Source organism: Diceros bicornis, chromosome 18 (genome assembly GCF_020826845.1).
Source record: "Diceros bicornis minor isolate mBicDic1 chromosome 18, mDicBic1.mat.cur, whole genome shotgun sequence".
In the NCBI taxonomy this organism is placed as follows: domain Eukaryota; kingdom Metazoa; phylum Chordata; class Mammalia; order Perissodactyla; family Rhinocerotidae; genus Diceros; species Diceros bicornis.
The window spans coordinates 26,246,956-26,267,174 of NC_080757.1; the positions used below are offsets into that span (position 1 = coordinate 26,246,956).

Here is a 20,219-nt window from a genome sequence, read left to right on the forward strand (position 1 = left end):
GGCTCAGGGAGAATTTTCCTCAAGCAAAAAGAGGAAGATTGGCAATGGATATTGGCTCAGGGTGAATCTTCCTCAACAAAAAAATATATAAAAATTAAAATTAAAAAAAAAAAAAAAGGTCCAGCAAAGCAGACTTAAAAAAGAGCCTATACAGTCAATTGCTATTCGTGCTGCATTTATGTAAATAACTGGACCAAGTTTTATTGTGAGACTTATTTTGCAAACCAGTTAGTCTTAATCTAGCTATCTTTGGTAAAAAATGAGGGTGATTTTAGATAGAAAAATTATATTTCAGCAGAAACTGTAGTACACATTCATGCTCTGTTAATTGTCTTTGAGGTTTTTGTTTTATATCTGTTAACTGGACTGGATCCTGAATTCTTCTAGTCTCTTGACATATCTGGCTACAAATCTCCAAACTAATGTTTTTGATTTTTTTCCATCATTTTCATTTGGAATCATTGAGAACCGAATCTGCCCTTTTTCCTGAAGCCTTGCAAACTGAAGCTGGACGACTTGATATACACTTAAGAGAGACTCATGTCTGTTGCTGTGTGAGCCACTCAGAAAGATACCTGAATACCCAATGATATCATCAGAGACATTTCAAACTGCAAAAGATGCTTCAACTCTGACATCCAGAAATCTTTTTAGCTGGCTGCCCCCTGGGCTCAGAAACTGGTTTATAATTTGCTCCCACCATTAACCTTTTTTTTCCTTTTTGTCTCTCTAGAAATGCTTTTTTTTTTTTTTTGTGAGGAAGATCAGCCCTGAGCTAACACCCATGCTAATCCTCCTCTTTTTGCTGAGGAAGACCGGCTCTGAGCTAACATCTATGGCCAATCCTCCTCCTTTTTTTTTTTCCCCCAAAGCCCCAGTAGATAGTTGTATGTCATAGTTGTACATCCTTCTAGTTGCTGTACGTGGGACGCGCCTCAGCATGGCCGGAGAAGTGGTGTGTCGGTGCGCACCTGGGATCTGAACCCGGGCCACCAGTAGCGGAGCGCACGCACTTAGCCACTAAGGCACCGGGCTGGCCCCTAGAAATGCTTCTTATTTAATACCTGGTTCACAATAGAGGCCTAACTTTGGGAGCCGACCTGCATTACTGTCTTACTAAGCAACTGGTTCAATGAGATGGAGCAACTTATGCCCCACATCAGCAGGATGAACCTCGACATTGAGAAACAAAAAACAAAAGGAGGGAATTGATACCAGCTCAACACAAGGTTGACATAAGGGAAGCATGTTGTAGAAAAGAAACCATATTGTAACTTTAATGACCTGATTAACTAACCCAGCTGGATATGTCCAGGAGACATACATGCTCTGTAGATTTTATGGCCTCTCCCAGCTGCAATAAGTCAATAACTTTGTTCTTTTGAGTTCCTTAGGAATTCGATGACCCCTGGGCAGAGAGTCTATGCTGAGAGCCATCATCAATCACAACTGAAAGATCTGGGTATAGGGCATTGCTCTGGTCTCTGATGCATATCCAGTAAATCAAAAGATTATCAGGAACTAAGACCAGATGTCTGCCCCCACCCAGAGACCAGCTGCATCCCCCACCAGGAGACCAGTTTAACTGGCCTGTTTAACTAGCCCATAGTCTTTGTTCTATAAGATGGTTCTTTTGGACATTAGTCAGCCATCTTCTCCCTTGCTAGCAAGCTGTAACAAAAACCCGTTCTCTCCTACCACCTTGCCTCTTGACTACTGGCACCTCTTGCAGAGGGGAGACGATCCCCTTTGGGTGGTAACAAGACTACCATACAAGAAAGATAAAATTTTCATACAGGACTACACACTGTCATATATTTTTTCTTTTTCTTTTTTTTTTTTTGTGAGGAAGATCAGCCCCGTGCTAACATCTGCCAACCCTCCTCTTTTTTTGCTGAGGAAGACTGGCCCTGGGCTAACATCTGTGCCCATCTTCCTCCACTTTATATGGGACGCCGCCACAGCATGGCTTGCCAAGCAGTGCATCAGTGCTCGCCCGGGATCCGAACTGGCAAACCCCGGGCTACCACAGCGGAGCGCGCGCACTTAACTGCTTGCGCTACTGGGCTGGCCCCTATTTTTTCTTTTTTAACCAAATAACAAATATATTACATTCAATACTACATTGTAACCTCCTAATGAATCAATCTTTGCAAAAGTTAAATTACTTTGGAATTGGAACCAACTTTAAAAATATACAAAACTTCTACATAAGCATGTAGCTTTCCTTTTTTAAAACAAAAGTATCTACTTCAAATATCTAGATAATTAAATTTACTTAACAGCAGCACTTCAAAATTTTAGCAATAGGGAGAGCAATCACAAAAGTCTGATATATAAATTGAGATGACATTACTGTTTCTTTTCCTAAATAAGATGTCTGCTAACTCCATTTATGATGTGAGAGAAACAAAGAGAAACCTCTTCTGTTTCTCCGGAGAAACTGCTTTCTCAAATTCTAAACTTACTTCCAAGTAGTAGATCTGCATATAAAAAATCTGACTCTGAAACAAGAGGAAGAGGACAGTAGCCTTCATAGAAACTATGTTCTTATTTCTATACTTTTATGTACTGAGCATATAATGGGTGCTCAAGAAATACTTTGGATTAATTAGCGTTTACATAATACACTAAATTAGAACACAGAGAAATCACACAAACTGCCTCCTAAATTATTTTACCTTTGAAAACTAAGTTTATTAATCTCCTTATGAAACACTGTTTCTTTGCTGAAGTAGAAATGTGGAAAGATAAGTAGAATATACTTAGAAGAAAAAAATGATCAAATTGGTCATGGTCACCAATTAAAACCATGCTTTAGAGCTCCTTTTTAAGCTCATGTGATCTGCTCATTTTTTGGTTATAGACTGCAATTCATTAATGAAATATTTGCCAAAAGTAAATTATATATATAATATTATTACCCAAACATTTTACATGAATTGGCAGCTAAATTAACGGGAAGAAGGCAGGCAACTAACCTTATTTTCACTTAAAGAAGTCAGAGATAATAATTACAGTAGTTACTCCACTTGCAATTATAAATCAATACCAAAATTTATACTTTACTAGCTAAATAGGAATGAATTTATCACTCACCTATAGGTATAATTTTTTCTGGTTCACAACAGCAGCATACCATATTCCCAACATTCTAAATAGCTCTTGGCCTGCACTTTGGGTCATCTTAATCAAGTCCCACCTTACTAGAGGCTCCAGTTGCAGAAATAGCTCTTTAATGCCAGAATTGGACTCTCATAAAAAAAGTCAGGCAAAATATCCAAGTATTTTCAAACAGTAACACAGTTTTTTAACATTTCTGAGGAAGCAATCTGTTCTCAAAAGCAATGACCTTCTGAGATCTACTTAAAATGGCTATAAGCCTTACATCACTTACAACCAGATACGAGGATAATGAAGGAGGGACGTGGAGATTTACTAGGCAGTTTATGGTCTAAAAATCACTGAAGTACTTTTTTTTCTTATTGAAAGAAGGTTTTAACACTGCAAACTAAAATGAGGCAAGGGAATATAATAATATATAGATTTTTAGTTGAGATAATAAATGCTAAAATAGACAGAGACAATAGAAATTTCAGTTAAATATGAAAAGAAAAACAATCAAAATGAGTTCTATGGCCCTAAAATTAGCCAAAAATACTACATTAATTACCTCAGAATCCAGAGTCTACTAAAAAGAAATCATTGAGTTAGCAGGCTTATTTGCACTTATGATACATTTTAGGGAAACTCCAAAAACTCTCTCTTAGTTTATTTAAAAACATATTTACAAGAAAGAATGATACTGGCTCAATACAAGGCTAACATAAGGGAAGCCATATTGCAGAAAAGAAACCATATTGTACCTTTAACGACCTCTGATTAACTAACCCAGATGGATATGCACCCTCCAGGAGACATACGTGCTCTGTAGATTTTATGGCCCCCTCCCAGCTGCGGTAAGTCAATAACTCTGTTCTTTTGAGTTCCTCAAGAATGTGATGACCCCCGGGGCAGAGAGTCTAAGCTTACAGCCAACATCAAAGACAACTGAAAGATCTGGTGTGGCAACTCTGGCTATTCCTTATAATTTAAACTGAGGATCAAACGTGTTTCTAAACTAATCTCTAAACTGTCTGCATCAGTGACTCAACAACTCCCTCTCCAGAGTCGTGGTGGCAAGACACGAGTGACTGTGTTTCATTCTATGGTCGCCCTACGCTGATCCCATTCAGCAGGAAGTAGCCAGATGGACAACGAAGACCCTGTTCCCATTACCAGCATATGATTATGCTGGGTTACAACTGACAGTGGGGAGTTATTGGTGCCACTCACGTAAACAGTAATCTTTACTATACATATTCAAGATTTTGTTCTCACTATCTTTAAACTAAATCAGGCTATAGTGCGTTGCTCCAGGTCTCTGATGCATATCCAGTAAAACAAAAGATTATCAGGAAGTAAGACCAGCTGCCTCCCCCACCCAGAAACCAGCTCCCTATATAACTGGCCTGTAGTCTTTGTTCTGTAAGATGGTTCTTTCGGACATTAGTTGGCCATCTTTCCTCTTGCTAGCAAGCTGTAATAAAACCCTTTCTCTCCTACCACCTTGCCTCTCAACTCTTGGCATGTCTTGCTGTGGGGGAGATGACCCTCCTTGGGCCGTAACAAGAATAGGAACACATATTTTCTTCCAAATAATATAGCTAAATTCTATGAAAATATGATCAACATTAAGGAAAACAACTGTCATTTAGTTCTTAAAATCATAGTTGTTCTATTACCTATTTCACTGTTGGTAAATGGGCAATCATTCAATGATCTTGCCTGGATCAAATAAAATTTATTATTGAAGAGAAATAAAAAATAATCATTTGTAAGTATCCCTAGGGGAAAAAAAGGAAATTGGAAAAGCGAATTTGCAAGCTTGTCTGAAGTGAGTCTAAAGAAGATGACTCACCACAACCACAACTACCACATGACCAATTCCTTTTATCTGCAATTATAAGCTACTCATAAAAGATTAAAGAATAAAATAACTATCAAGAAACTGTCTTCAAGTCCTAAAACGATAATAAGCATGTACTCTGAGGTTCAAACATCCCAATTTTGGCACCTATTAGCCATTTGATCTTGAGAAAGTTTCTTTAACTTCTCATAGCCTTGGTTTCCTCATTTTTAGATTGGAGAGCAAATGAGCCACAGAGATGGCACAAGGATTAAATGGGATAATTGTATACACAGAGTACAGTGCCTTCTCTAGTAAGTCCTCAATCTGCATGTGGTAAATTGGAACCTTCCAGAGGGCAAAGTATTTTTGAAAAAAAACAAAAAGTACAAGAGATATAGTCAAAGATCATTAAACATTCTACAAACATTCAATAAAAACATATTAATATTATGTGCCTGACATTGTGCTAAAAAACTAAGATACGATTGTGACCAGAACAACTATGTTTAGATTCTAGTAGAAGTGAAAACTGGTCATTTTAATCTAGCGTGGAAAGTACAATGAAGGAACAGACACAGCATTTTGGGGGAGCACATAAGCAGCTAGGCCCTGGAGGTCTTGATATTTAAAGGGGTACATTCAAAACATCTAAGGTTGACCAGGGAAAGGAAAAGGAGTATGGCAGAAAAAGAATATTACAATCAGAGGCAAAAGAACATGTGTAGAAGTCTGTAGGCAAGACAGGTAGTAACAGGACCGAAAAACAAAAACAACTGTTGTATTCTGCTATAAATTCAAAAACAAGGAAAAGGATAACCTATAGAAGGACTTACGCCATGGACCCAAGATAAACGACAAAAAACAAGAAAGAACTTTACTTTCCAGTGAGTTACAAAAAGAGTGTTAAAGATGACAGTTTAACCTGGAACTAGGAGGTAGTTTGGTCAGAATGTAGACATTTCAAAGGTTAACATCTAAAGGATGAGCCTTCCAACTCAAGCCGAGAGCTGCCAGATTGTGTTTGGCTAGGACTACGCATGTACAATAGTACAGAATGGGATACACTGATCTACATTTGTGAAAAGCCGATTAAAACAAATTACATTTTGAGTTTATAGCCTGTGTTTCCAAACTCCAACACTATGTGGTGCTAAATAACCACAAACAAAATGGATGGGGATGGGTATCACAAGAAAAAGCCAAAGGACCAGAGTTTGGTCTTAGAAAGTGGAATCTTCTCTCCAATATCAAAAAAAGAATGTAATAACACCTTAACTAACCTATTTCAAACACTTTATTATATAGAACATGTTTATGCTCTCTATACATGTTCTCTGAGTCTGAACATCATCATAAAATGTTCAGCATCATCACAACCATTCTGTCTGTCTATCCATCTATCTAGCTCTAGTACAAATGGCTTTAAAAATGAACTTGTCAGGGCAGGCCTGGTGGCATAGTGGTTAAGTTCATGCACTCCACTTTGGCGGCCTGGGGTTCAAAGGTTTGGATCCCGGGTACGGACCTACACACCACTTATCAAGCCATGCTGTGGCACGCATCCCACATATAAAAAGCAGAGGAAGATGGGCATGGATATTAGCCCAGGGCCAATCTTCCCCAGCAAAAAGAGGAAGATTGGCCACAGATGTTAGCTCAGGGCTAATCTTCCTCACCCCTCCCCACCCCAAAAATGAACTTATTAAAAACACTGTATATGCTTGACAAAACAAATTTTTTTTCGGAAATCTAATCTTAGATCTTAAATAGCAAATTATGATAGAAAAATATAAGTCTTGATAAAAATTTGGTTCAAGCATAAAAATTTGAACTTTGGGCTCAAGTTCTAATTCAATTTCTCAAATTTAAATAAAAGGTAAGCTAACAATAGTTTGGAATTCGCAGTTTTGAAAAATGTACTTGCCCATGACAAAATCTGAAGTCTTGTGTATCAAATCAATTAATTATTCTAATTTTGTACTGAACACAAATAGCTCCCCAGTTTCATCTCTGATTTACATAAAAGAGAACAAAATTTGATTAAATAGGGCAGTGTGTTCAACTTACTATGACTTCAAATTTTACTTCATAATTGTACGTGAAAAAGTAATTGAAGTCATCTGCACTCTAACATAAATGTTATTTACAAGTGAAAAGCTGTAATCCCTCTTTGTTTCCTGGATACATTGGCTCATTACACAAATTTAAATGGAGTCACTGATGCTTTAAAGTAAATATTTTCTGTCTACCAATAAATCAGTTAATAACATTTTCTATTTTTATCACAAGTTTCCACATTCCTAACAGATTATTTGAAAAGTTTAACATACCAAATATTCCTTGAGTGGAAGAGCCTGCAAAGACACCAATAGTGAACTCCTTAGCCAGAAAGCTGAGAATTTATAGATAACATGATAAATCACAGTCACCAGAATGTAAATCTGCCCATGTCAGAATTTCTTATTAAGAAGTTTAGCAGTAATTCTGACTTTGTGATAATGCTTTCATAGTAAGGTCCAGTAAGAAAGTAGCTATTTGCTAAAGCCAGTAGCAATGGAGTTGCCCTTGTACTAGTTTACTTTAGTTCTTTATTTTTATAAATTGAGAAATAAAACAAACTGGCAAAACAAACAAACAAACAAACAAAAACCACACTTTCTTCCCACAGATGTGGACAAGTTAATTTTTGTACTGGTCTACAGCCTTCTACTAGAAAACTGCTTGCTCCCAAAACAATTACTCTCTGGAGACAGTATGGGGATGCTCACCGACAATCACAAGCCAAGTGATCACTAATTCAACAGGATGTATATTCATTGTAAAGCACCTATTATATACCAGGCACAGGGCTGAGTCATGTAAAAAAGGTTACCATCTCAGGTACTCCTGAAGGGTACACAATATGCTACTCCAAATATGCCACTTTGGCATAAGGATTATTTTGAGTTGAAGACAACTAAGAAAAAGCAGATACAAGATAAGTTCTCTGCCCTCCCCCTATTTGCCTAATTTGCAAAGGTGTCTTCCTTGCCCCTCTACAGGAAGGACAGAAGCTAATTACCAGAGACAACTCTATTTCCTTATCAACCTGGAGATAGCATCAGAGGAATTAATCTACAAAACAAATCTTAGTAACCAGCCCGATTTACCATTAATTTCTCCACATATTTGCCTTCCTAAAATGTGCCACTCCTAGAAGTTCAAAGTCCTTTTCCTTTGTCTTGTCAATTCTCTACAAAACTATTGTTCTTTGCTCAGATGCTATATAAGCAAGCTCAAGTTCTAACCACTCCTTTGAGTTACTCATCACTGAATGCTTCCATGCACAAGCAATGTTAATAAACTTATGTTTTTCTCTTATTATCTGTTTTTTTGTCAGTCTAAGTCAAAGAGCCCCAGCCAATGAACCCAAGATGGATAGAGGAAAAAATTTTTCCTCCCCTACACTTCTTACAATACACCTATGAGGTAAGTTATATCATTATCTCTGTTTTCCAGAGGAGGAAAAAGAAGTTCAGAGACATTAAATAAATTTCCCACAGCTATATAAGTAATAAGTAGCAGGGCCAGAGTGTCTGACTCCGAGTTTGAAAAACTCCTAAACATCATCTCAGTACTTCTCAAAATGTAGTTCATGATCCATCTACACCAGAATTACCCTGGATGTCTGTTGAAGCAGAGTCCTAGGGCCCACTAAATAAAAATCTTTGAAGATCGAGCCAGTAACCTGCACTTTTAATACCTGCTCCAAATAATTCTAATGCTTAATAAAGGCTGTTAACTACCCATATACCACAGTTACCTTACAGTTGATTAATATTTTACTTGGGGGTATTCCTCTAACAAGAAACAAGGATATGAAAAAATTCAACTAAGATGTCAGCAATTCAAAATGTTATAAATAACTGAGAAAATTGAAAGCATAGTATTTCTTCAGGCTTTTACCATACACTACTGACTTATTTCCATGGCCACCAGGGAAATCAATGGGCACGTTATGAGAGCAGATAAAAATAATTAGTTCAGATGGATAATTCTTTTATATTTAAAGTAAGCTGATCCTCTATGTGCCTTAACGTAATGATAATCAATTTTCTGTATCTCAAATGATTTATCTACCAAAACTTTTAGAAGGAGGATCTTAGAACAACTAACTTGGCAACTTTCAGAAGTTCCTTAAATTTATAAATATCGTAATACATTTTCCCCCTAAAAACATGGTATGTCTCGGGCCGGCCCTGTGGCTTAGCGGTTAAGTGCTCGCATTCCGATGCTGGCGGCCCGGGTTCGGATTCCGGGCGCGCACCGACGCACTGCTTCTCTGGCCATGCTGAGGCCGCGTCCCACATACAGCAACTAGAAGGATGTGCAACTATGACATACAACTATCTACTGGGGCTTTGGGGGAAAATTAAATAAATAAAAACATGGTATGTCTTTATATGAGCACTCACATACTATGAAGTTGTTAAACCTTATTCAAACATGATGATTTACCTTAGCCCTTCTCCTTGGTATGGGTTTAGTTCTACAATCCTGAAACAACATATACCTCCTGCTCACTACTTGGGAAATCAAATATTTAAATCAGTACTTAGAAGTTAGACTTTTAGTGGCTGAAAATTTTTCAATACAGTTCAGTCCAATAACATGCATTTAGTCCATTGTACTAAGAAAAACTCAAAGATGAATAGGATATGAGCCTTGTCCTCAAGGGACTTGTAACTTCTGGGAAGGAAACAAAGCCATTTCCAACTGATTCTAAAGTAAAGCAAAAAGTATCTTAATTGTTTTAATTGAAAAGTAAAGAGAGCAGGAATGCAAATAAAAAATTAATTAATTCGAACTGAAGAAAAATGGAGAAGACATGACAAAAGGGGCAGCATCTGAGTTGGGCTTTGATGACAAAGAAGTATTTCAACTGTCAAGGGGTGAAAGATGGAAAGCAGTCTTAAATGAAGGAATATTAGAAGTGATGGTATATAGGGTAGCTATAAAAGTTCATGGTATAGTCATGGAATATTGACCAGTGCTCTGTAGTTGAAGGAGAACATATGTAAGGAGAAACGGGTATGGAAAATTAAGAACAGGCAGCTAAGAGACTTTAGAACCATGCTAAGGAGCTCAAACTTTGTTCTATAGAAAATGAAGAATCCTCGAAGGTTTCTGAGCAAAGAAATGAAGAGCGTTTTTGTTTTTTTATTAACGTCAACTAAAAAAAAAACCCTAAAAACTAAAAGAAATCCCACAATAAAAACCTTGTCCTTCATTCTTTCCTATCATTAACGTGTAGTCGGATAAATAAGGAAAACAATAATGACAGCAGGAAAGAAAGACACAAGAAATATGGCTGAGTTAAGATGGACAGGATCGGGGCCGGCCCTGCGGCTTAGCGGTTAAGTGCTTGCGCTCAGCTACTGGCGGCGCGGGTTCGGATCCCGGGCGTGCAACGACGCACTGCTTTTCCGGCCATGCTGAGGCTGTGTCCCACATACAGCAACTAGAAGGATGTGCAACTATGACGTACAACTATCTACTGGGGGGCTTTGGGGAAAAAAAAGGAGGAGGATTGGCAATGGATGTTAGCTCAGAGCCGTTCTTCCTCAGCAAAAAGAGGAGGACTAGCATGGATGTTACCTCAGGGCTGATCTTCCTCACACACACACACAAAAAAAGATGGACAGGATCTAATATAAAGCTTTATAAGGAAAAGTCAAAGGTAATCTCCAATTGGATGACTGAAATTACAAATACTATTAACCAAGATAGACAAGACAGGAGGAAGAATATATTGTTTGCTTTTTTTACCTTTAGATGGGTTGAAGCAAGGAAAGATGAATTTGGTTTTAGATGTAAGATTAAGATGTTAGAATATATATCCGGGAGGCATTTAAAATGAATATACAGTTTAAGAGATATTTCAAGACCAGAAAACTTCATCTAGGTATCACCTGCAAAGATACGAAGGATATGTGAAGCAATGGAAATGGCTGTAATGAAGCAAAGCATGCACGTCATCCAAGAATAAAATACAGCTAAAGGCCGATCCATGAGAAATAATTTATATTTAAAAAGTAGACAGAAATAGGAGAGTAGTAAAGAAAACTCAAAAGAAACAATAAAAATCTAGGAAACTACAATGTTTCAAATGCCAAAGGAGAAGAGAATTTCTAGAAAACTGAATGGTCAATAGTGCTAAAGTGCTGCAGATATTAGAAGGCACCATGACCCTAAGAAGAAACCACTCAGTTTAGAAATTAGGTCATTTTTGCAGGTGAAACGATGCATCTACATTAATATGTTTTAAATAGTTCAAGATAAATATTTTTTAACAAGGCAAAGGCATTGTAACTTTTAGATACTATTAAAAATCCAAAAATCTTCCCAAGTGATAAAAAAACAGAAAAGATCATTTTCAAATAAAAATGGAGCCATATAATAGGATAATATTTTTAACATTTTGAAAATTATTTTGACTCATTAAATTTAATTATCTGTAATTTTTAATAATACGGTACCTTCAAAAACAAGCAGTGAGCAGTATTTGCTCTTGCAAAAAGTGTCAGAACTAATTTAAGCAACTGACAAAGACTCTCTCCTTGACCAATCTTTAGTTCCACTCCTCTGAGCCCTCTTTTCCAGTAGGCCTTGAGTTTGGCCCCCATCTTGTCTTTGGCCTGCTCAGTGCAGCCTTAGCAAAGAATCCTGCTAAGTCATCCCCCTATCCTTGATATCTAATCAAGTTCCTCATACCCCATCTTTGATGAATAGGTCCTTAGCCTGCCTTTAGCAAGAACCCCTCTAACCTTGATGTCACCTCTTAGTAATTTTATTCCACTGGCCCCCTTACCCTGCTCCTTGGCTATAAGTCCTCACTTGTCCTCGTTATATTTGGAGTTAAGACCAATCTCTCTCCCCTACTGCAATACACTACTGCAAAAGTCTTGAATAAAGTCTTCCTTATAATTTTAACAAGTATCAGAATAATTTTTTCTTTATCATACGTCCTTCAAGGAAAGTAGTCACACTCTTAGCCAATATTAACAGAAAAATAATTCACCATACAATCACAAACAAAAGCAAAAGTTCAGCAAATATCCATAAGACTGACAACTTAAATATTAATGTTACTTGGAGCTTATAGTGAGTGTAAAATGATTCCCTAATTTTTTATGCAAAACAATTTTTTAAAAAAGGATTTCCTGTCAAAAATAAAGACAAGGGCACAGAAAAGTAGTAAAATCAAGTTCACTGCCTATTCATGTCAGAATTTATCAATCAGAACTTCTGGTAACAACAGAATGAAGATGGGGGGGGGGAACGTAGCTGGTGTATAATTAGTAACCAAGTCCCAAAGTATATAAAGCAATGGCTACAAATAGCACTGGACACCCAAGGCCCTATAGTCAGTCAACAAATACTTATTTAAGGCTTGGCACAGAGGAAGAAAAAAAGAGTAACACAGACTCTCTATGATTTAAGAAAGATGACATGTATAAATAAATAGAATGCTATAAAAAATTAATACAAGGATAAAAGTGACAAGTTCATTCAAGAAGCATTAAAAAAAGGTGTTATAAGAGTTCAGAGGAAGGAGAGATGATTCCTCATAGGAAGGCAAGAAAAGGTTGCACGAAAACAAAGTGGCATGTGATTTAAGTCTTCAAAGATGACTAGGATTTATAGGAAGAAGGAAAAGGAAAGGCATTCCAGTGCTAAGTAGCAGCATATGCAAAAGCCCAGTGTAGTTACTTTTCTGGAACCAAAGGAAAGAAGAACAGTAGTAGTTAACACTTAGGCCTGTGTACTGGTGGATTGAATAGTATCCCTCAAAAATTCATGATCACCTGGAACCTCAGAATGAGACCTTATTAGGAAATAGGGTCTTTGCAGATGTCATGAATTAAGGATCTTGAGGTAAAATCATCCTGGAATCCAACGACCAGTGTCCTTATACGAAGAGGAGAGGACACAGAGAGACGCACACAGAGAAGGGCAATGTGAAGACGGAGGCACAGATTGGAGTTATGCTGCCACAACCCAAGCAAACCCTGGGGTCACCAGAACCTGGGAGAGGCAAGGAAGGATTCTTCCTTAGAGCCTTCAGAAAGAACATGGCTATCTTAAGACCTTGATTTCAGCTTCCAGAACTGTGAGAGAATAATTTCTATTATTTCAGTTTACAAATTGTGGTAATTTGTTACAGCAGCCCTAAGAAACTAATATAGCTTGGTAAAGGACAATTAGTAGAGGGTTACTGTGAAATAATAAGAAATTGTTCTCTGCCTTCGGTTCCTGCTAATATTTGGTCTTTGACCAAACTCCTGTAACTTCCTGAGTGACAGAAGTTTCTTACACAGAGCTCTGGAATCCCTTGGAATTTCCTGGATGGAACTTTTGTTCTAATGCCTGAGGTGACTCTTGGTGGGCTCCTGGATGGAGGTTAGTCACCAGAAAGATCAACCCATAATGAGAAACTTGGAACTTTTGGCCCCACCCACCATTCTCTGGAGAGGGAAAAGGAGGTGGAAATTTGAGTTAATAATCAATCATGACTATGTGATGAAGCCTCCATAAAAATCCCAAAAGTATGGGGTTCAGAGAGCTTCTGGATTGGTGAACACATCTATGTGCCAGAAGGACTGGCTCATCCCAGCTCCATGGGGCCAGAAGCTCCTGTGCTTGAGATACTTTCAGACCTCGTCCTATATATCTCTTCCTCTGGCTGTTCATCTGTATCCTTTAACATATCCTTTATTATATAATAAATCAGTAAACATAACCGTTTCCCTGAGTTCTGTGAGCTGTTCTAACAAATTATCAAACACAAGGAGAGGGTCATGGGAACCTCTAATTTATAGCTGGTTGGTCAGAAGCATAGGCGACAACCTGGACTTGTGACTGGCATCTGAAGTAGGGGGCAGTGGGGAAGTCTTGTGGGACTGAGCCCTGAACCTGCGGGGTCTGTGCTAACCCTGGGTAGATAGTGTCAGAATTGAACTGAACTGTAGGATACCCAGTCAGTGTCCGCAGAGCACTGGAGAATTGCTTGGTGTGGGAAAAAACCTCCACACATTTGGAGTACAAAAGTATTCTAGGAATAGACAAAAAACAGACAGTTTTCCTTTTCAGCTATGTACTCAATGCTCCAGCATTTCATTTTATTACACTTTGGAAGAAAAAAACCCCTGATAATAGATTTCTCCTTTATAGGCATATTCTCCTATTACCAGGCAATTGTATTAAAAAGTGAACAGAAAACAATGAAATGTCATTACTTACAATGTGTGACTCCAGCCAGAGTTTGGTAGAAAGTGGGAGTATCACTATCATCAGTGAGGGTCACATATACACCTCCAGACAGTAGCCAACGAGAGAAGGTAAAAGCATCTTTGTTTAGAAGAAGCCAATTTCTAAACTTTTCATAGTTTACCTTTTCCCCCTACAATTAAAACAAGAAAATGTAAGTTTAGTCAAATTTTAAGGTATCTTACTTGGAACTTGCACAACTTGAAATCTGCAATTAGTTGACATTTACCTTTCTACTACCTACAAAGAAAGGATTATCTAAATAACACTACAGGCTGCATACTTGGAAATCAAACTGTTTTCAAAAATAATTGTACTTCAGAAATTCTACTTGCATAAAATCTATATGCTAACTGCAAATTATTTCACCAATTCCTTAAAGCGGTGCATTGCTACTAATAAACCACATTCTATTTGCTAAGGTATATCCTGAAATCAGTAAAGTACATTTCTTTCAATATGTAATAAAGCCAATTTTTCACTTGCCTTATTCAGCCTTCTCAGCACCTCAACCTCAGTCATAATTAGCATATTTTAATTAAATATGTATGAATTAAAATGCTCTTTTAAATTTCATTGGCAAATTAAAAACAACTATCTGAGAGTTCTCCTCCAAAAGGGATCACTGAAAACATGTATTCACAAGTCAACTAGAATATAAAAAGAAGCAAGTAGATTTCCATTTCTTTGCTTTCTTTCCAAGGATTTGTCTTGCTAAATCTCTGGAGAAAAAAAGTATCCAGGCTGAGAAAGAACATTATATGGCTGTGCAAGTTAATCTCTTTGGAAAACAAGAGGACCTAGGTTGAGTGAGGGCCAGATGTTTCTATAAGGAAAAGAGAGAAGCAACCCACATGGAAATACAATGAAGAACGACATTCAGCAGCCTGGCAGCTCTAATCATGATAAAGATATTAAGAGATACAAATAGCTTATAACTTAAAAGAGATATGGTAGAAATAATTTCTACATTGTTGAGTAGCATCCTATTAAGTACAGCAACATGCTTAGCGCAGTTAACGGAGCAACCCAAATAATCAAGACAATATAGACAGCCCTGTTTTTCTGAATGGAAGAATATGCCATTCAAACTTACTTTAGGGACACGTTAGGACACTGCCAGCATGTTTAGAGATTAGGGATCGTAACCATATTCTTTCTCTACCCCATGTTTAGTCTCGAAAGAGGGTTAGCAGTATAAATTCCACAAGCTGACGCACGTTTATACATGTTAACATCTCTGAAATTGGGATAAGTCTTAATTTAATAGTATCCTTCAATTATAACTGTCAGCTTTTTTCTTTTTTTATAATACATAAAGGTGAATCTTATAATCAATAGTATCTTAGACTCAGTGAAACATGGCAGTTTCAATGGTTTCAGTGAAGCTAAGATGTTGTTATAAGACGCACCTTCATGTACCACTAAGAAGGGGAAAAGCTGCCAATTATAATATGCACTTCCATCACCCTCACATATAGTTAATATTTACTGAGTATTTACAATACCCTAAGCACCGCTCTAAACATTTTTATATTAAATTAATCTTCAAAGCAACCCTCTATAGGAAATATGATTATCATCCCCATTTTACACATGAGCAAACTGAGGCACCACAAAGCTAAGTAATCTATCCAAGGTTACACAGTGACAAAGATAGGACTGAACCCAGACAGTCTATGCTCCCAAGTCTCTGTGCCTAAGCTACATACCACACTGCCTGGCCAACTTAGTGAAATACAAAGTAACCTCTGAAATCCACCTGCCCACTGGGATCACTCCACATAACTGGTAGCACCAAAATTCCATTTGACAAATCTGACTTTTTGTTTTTTGCGTCATGGATCTCTTCTAAAAAAGGAAGCAAAAGGAAAAGTCTCCTTTTATAAATTGTCATAATAGCAGTCTAGAAAAAAATTTCCAATTCTATAAAGGCAATTAAAAATAGACAGACTCCTGGGGCCGGTCAGGTGGCATAGTGGTTAAGTTTGCACACTCCACTTCTGGTGGCCCAGGGTTCGCAGGTTTGGATCCTGGGCGCAGACCTACACACCACTTATCAAGCCATGCTGTGGTCTAGCGGTTGAGATTCAGCACTCTCACCACAGCAGCCGGAGTTTGTTTCCAGGTCAGGGAACCACAACATCTGTCTGCTGGTTGTTACACTGCGGCAGCTGTGTGTTGCTGTGATGTTAAAACCTACACCATCGGTTATTTCAAATACAAGCAGGGTCAGCCACGGCAGACAGGTTTCAGTGGAGCTTCCAGACTAAGACAGACTACGAAGAAGGACCTGGTCACCCACTTCCGAAAAAACTGGCCATGAGTAGCAGCAGAGCATTGTCTGATATAGCGTCAGAAGATGAGAAGATGACAGAAAAAGACCGTGCAGGGTTCTGCTCTGCTGTACACAGGGTCACTAGGAGTCGGAATCGACTCCACGGCACTAACAAAAAAATATAAGTAACCTGATATTAAAACATGATAACTTGAAAAGCAAGGGTCTGGACACAATCATCAGACACATTACTCAAAATTTATAGCAGGTAAATACATCAAATAGTTGAATTAAATAAAATTAGCCCATTTACAGTAGTGGTTTTTTACCAACCATTAAATATCTAATTATTTAAATAGCCATATACATGAGTATTCCAAAAGCTTGGCCTCTCATTTCTTTGATCTTTCCTCTTCCAAAAATCTTGTCCTTCATACAACACTTCTCCAGCCATTTGCCACCATAGTCTTATCATCTTTTTACTATAATAGCCATTCCCCTTCCCATAAATGCAATTTTAAGCACGCCACTCTCCCCATCACAATTGCCTCTTATGAGTGCACTCCTTCTACTATCCCGACTCTAGTGATTTTTTGAACCCCACAGGATCTATACCAATGACCTACTCCACATTGCCAAATCTAACGATCACGTCTCAGTGATCAAAGATCAACTCACTTGACCTTGCAGTTTATTCGACATTGTTAAACACTCCTTCCTTTTAAAACATTTTCATCACTTGGCTTCCAGGACACCATTCTCTTTTGGTTCTCCTCACAGGCTATTCCTTAGGCTCCTGTTCTGATTCCTCTTCATCTCAACAATCTCTAAACAGTGGAGTATAGGACTCAGTCTTCCAATCTGTTTTCTATCTAAATTCACTCCTAGATGATCTCATCCTCATCTATAAGCCAACAAATCCTTTCCCCTGAACTCCAACTTACATGTCAAAAAGCAGAGTTGACAACTTCACTTTGAATGTCTAATATGATTCTCAAATTTCATTATGTCCTAAACCTCTCTTGATATCGAAACCCCAAACCTCTCTCTCCAGGAGTCTTAGCCATCTGTTAATGGCAACTTTATCCATTTACTAAAAAATCAGGCCAAACACCTTAGTCATTCTCTTCTCTTTATGTCACAGCCCATAATCAATACAAGAAAAGAGCCGGTCAACTCTACCTTCAAAATAAATGTAGACTCTAAAAACTTCTCATCACCTCACTGCTACACCATGATCTAAATAACCATCACTTCTTACCTGGATTATTCAGATACCTCAATTGGACTCTATTCAGCCTACCCTCCACATAAGAGCCAAGAGGATCACGTTAAAAAAAAAAGGGGGGCCAGCCCGGTGGCACAAGTGGTTAAGTGCGCGGAGCGCGGTGGCCCAGGGTTCGCCAGTTTGGATCCCGGGCGCGCACCGACGCACCGCTCGGCAAGCCATGCTGTGGCGGCATCCCATATAAAGCAGAGGAAGATGGGCATGGATGTTAGCCCATGGCCAGTCTTCCTCAGCAAAAAAGAGGAGGATTGTCATCGGATGTTAGCTCAGGGCTGGTCTTCCTCACAAAAAAAAAAAAAAAAAAAACTCATACATTCCTCTGCTCAAAACCCTCTAATGGTTTCCATCTTACTCAGGGTGAAACTGTCCTACAGGGACATATAATAATCTCCCCAACCTCTGTAACTTAATTTTCTACTACTCACTTGCTCACTCCATTCCAGCTAAACTGGCCTCTTTGTTGTTCCTTGTACATGTCAAGCACACTCTCACCTCAGGGCCTTTGCTGTATTCTCTTCATGGAAAGTGTTTCCCCAGATATCAGCCTGGTTTTATCTTTCACTTCCTTTAAATTCTTTGTTCAAATACCACTTTATCTGACAAGCCTTTCCTAACTATCCTACACAAAATACTGACACTCAGCTATCTCCTCCCTACAACCACCTAGCCTCCTTCTTCTACTTTATTTTTCCCTGTAGCACTAATTATCTCTAACATATGCACCTATTGTACCTAAATTTTAGAAAACTGGATGGCTAACCACATTTAATTCCCATCTATAAAATAGGAATGTCTGCATAAACCTTATTAAAACAAAAAAATATATATTCTTCCCCAAAATGAGCAGAGTATTAACGCATTTGACACCTCTGTGAAAAACCCAATTAATCAGGCCTGAAAAGATTACTCTTTTTTCTGACCAGCAAGTGTTTGTTATTGGAGACAAAAAACCATAGCCTAGTTTGTCTTAAAGTATTGAAATACAATCACAGCAACTTCCAGTCAATGTGTCAGAACCAAAAATACAGGAGGCTAATCCTTTTGCACCAAACACATAGAAATGCTGAGTAAAATGTAACACCATAACCACTACCAAAAACTGCACAGCCAAGCTTAAGAGCAAGAAAAGGAGATCTCCAGGTGCTATTGACACAGAGGAAACTCAAAACCAGAGTGGTGAAAAGCTAAGCCAGAGAGTCCAAATAGATAGTAGAACCAGATATATGCATACGGCTAGAGTATTGATAATTAATGCCTATATATAGTTAGGAAAGTGATTAAACTGAAGAATAAAAACTCCCTGAATAAACCAAGAGCAGAGAAAGACTGTCATATCTATAAAATGGAAGTGGGTCAAATAGCCACCCATAAGAAATCATGCAGCATTGAGTACTGCAGGAAAGGGTCACAAACTTCTAAAAGGGTTTTACTCTACCACCTCTAGGAACTTTTCCCATATTAGCAGACCTCTGAAAAGGAAAAAAAAGAATTTCCTTTGTAAAAGATACATATTTTCTATTGTTTAAGTTTTGTACAATGAAAATATATTTATGAAAACATAAAAAAAGACAAATTTTTTTTTGTTTGTTTTGTTCCCCCCAAAGCCCCAGCAGATAGTTGTATGTCATAGCTGCACATCCTTCTAGTTGCTGTATGTGGGACGCAGCCTCAGCATGGCCAGAGAAGCGGTGCATCGGTGCGCGCCCAGGATCCGAACCTGGGCCACCAGTAGCGGAGCGTGTGCACTTAACCACTAAGCCACAGGGCCGGCCCCAAAAATGAAAAATTTTTAAACCCAAATATGCCACTATACAAATCACCTGATTAAAATAAATGATAAAATAGGCCTTGATGGGTCACAGATGTCACAGAATTGTTCAAGGCCAATAAGTGATATACCTATATGTCCATGATGAAAAGCAAGGAACTACAACATGAACAATGCTCAGGTTCCTGCAGGATTACGTGTGTGTGTGTGTGTGTGTGTGTGTGTTGGTGTGGGAGTGTGTTTCATTATACCATAAGTGTAGACAGTTGCCTTTACAGTAGAATTGGGAATTTTCAGATTCACAAGTATAGCAATGATAAGTATTATGGACCTCTGAACATAGCACATAAATATTGAAACATCAACCGTTAAATACAAAAATGTCAAGAATATGCTGAATATAAACATCAATTCATCACAGCTGAACTTATACAACTAACAGCTAATACTCTGTCAACAGGTAGGGATGAAATGTAAATCTTTACATTTACCTCTGAGAAACACTTCCTGAGTGTATCTGGGACTTTACCATCCACCACATGGAGCATTCTTTCCATTTCTTCCCGTACAACATAGCTCCCAGATTCACTTGCAAAAAGACTAAAAATGTCTAGGAGAAAGAAAG

General features: G+C 38.0%; 1 protein-coding gene across 2 annotated transcripts in view; it reads right to left on the reverse strand.

Annotated features, from left to right (window-relative positions):
- The window catches only part of USP32 (ubiquitin specific peptidase 32), a 220,177-nt gene that overhangs the window by 88,891 nt on the left and 111,067 nt on the right, over positions 1-20,219 (reverse strand). For both annotated transcript variants that reach the window (XM_058560459.1, XM_058560460.1), the window contains exons 4-5: positions 20,086-20,204; positions 14,234-14,393 (exon numbers count right to left, since the gene is read on the reverse strand). In XM_058560459.1, coding sequence (XP_058416442.1) covers positions 14,234-14,393; positions 20,086-20,204 — 279 coding nt within the window. The remainder of the gene's footprint in view (positions 1-14,233; positions 14,394-20,085; positions 20,205-20,219) is intronic.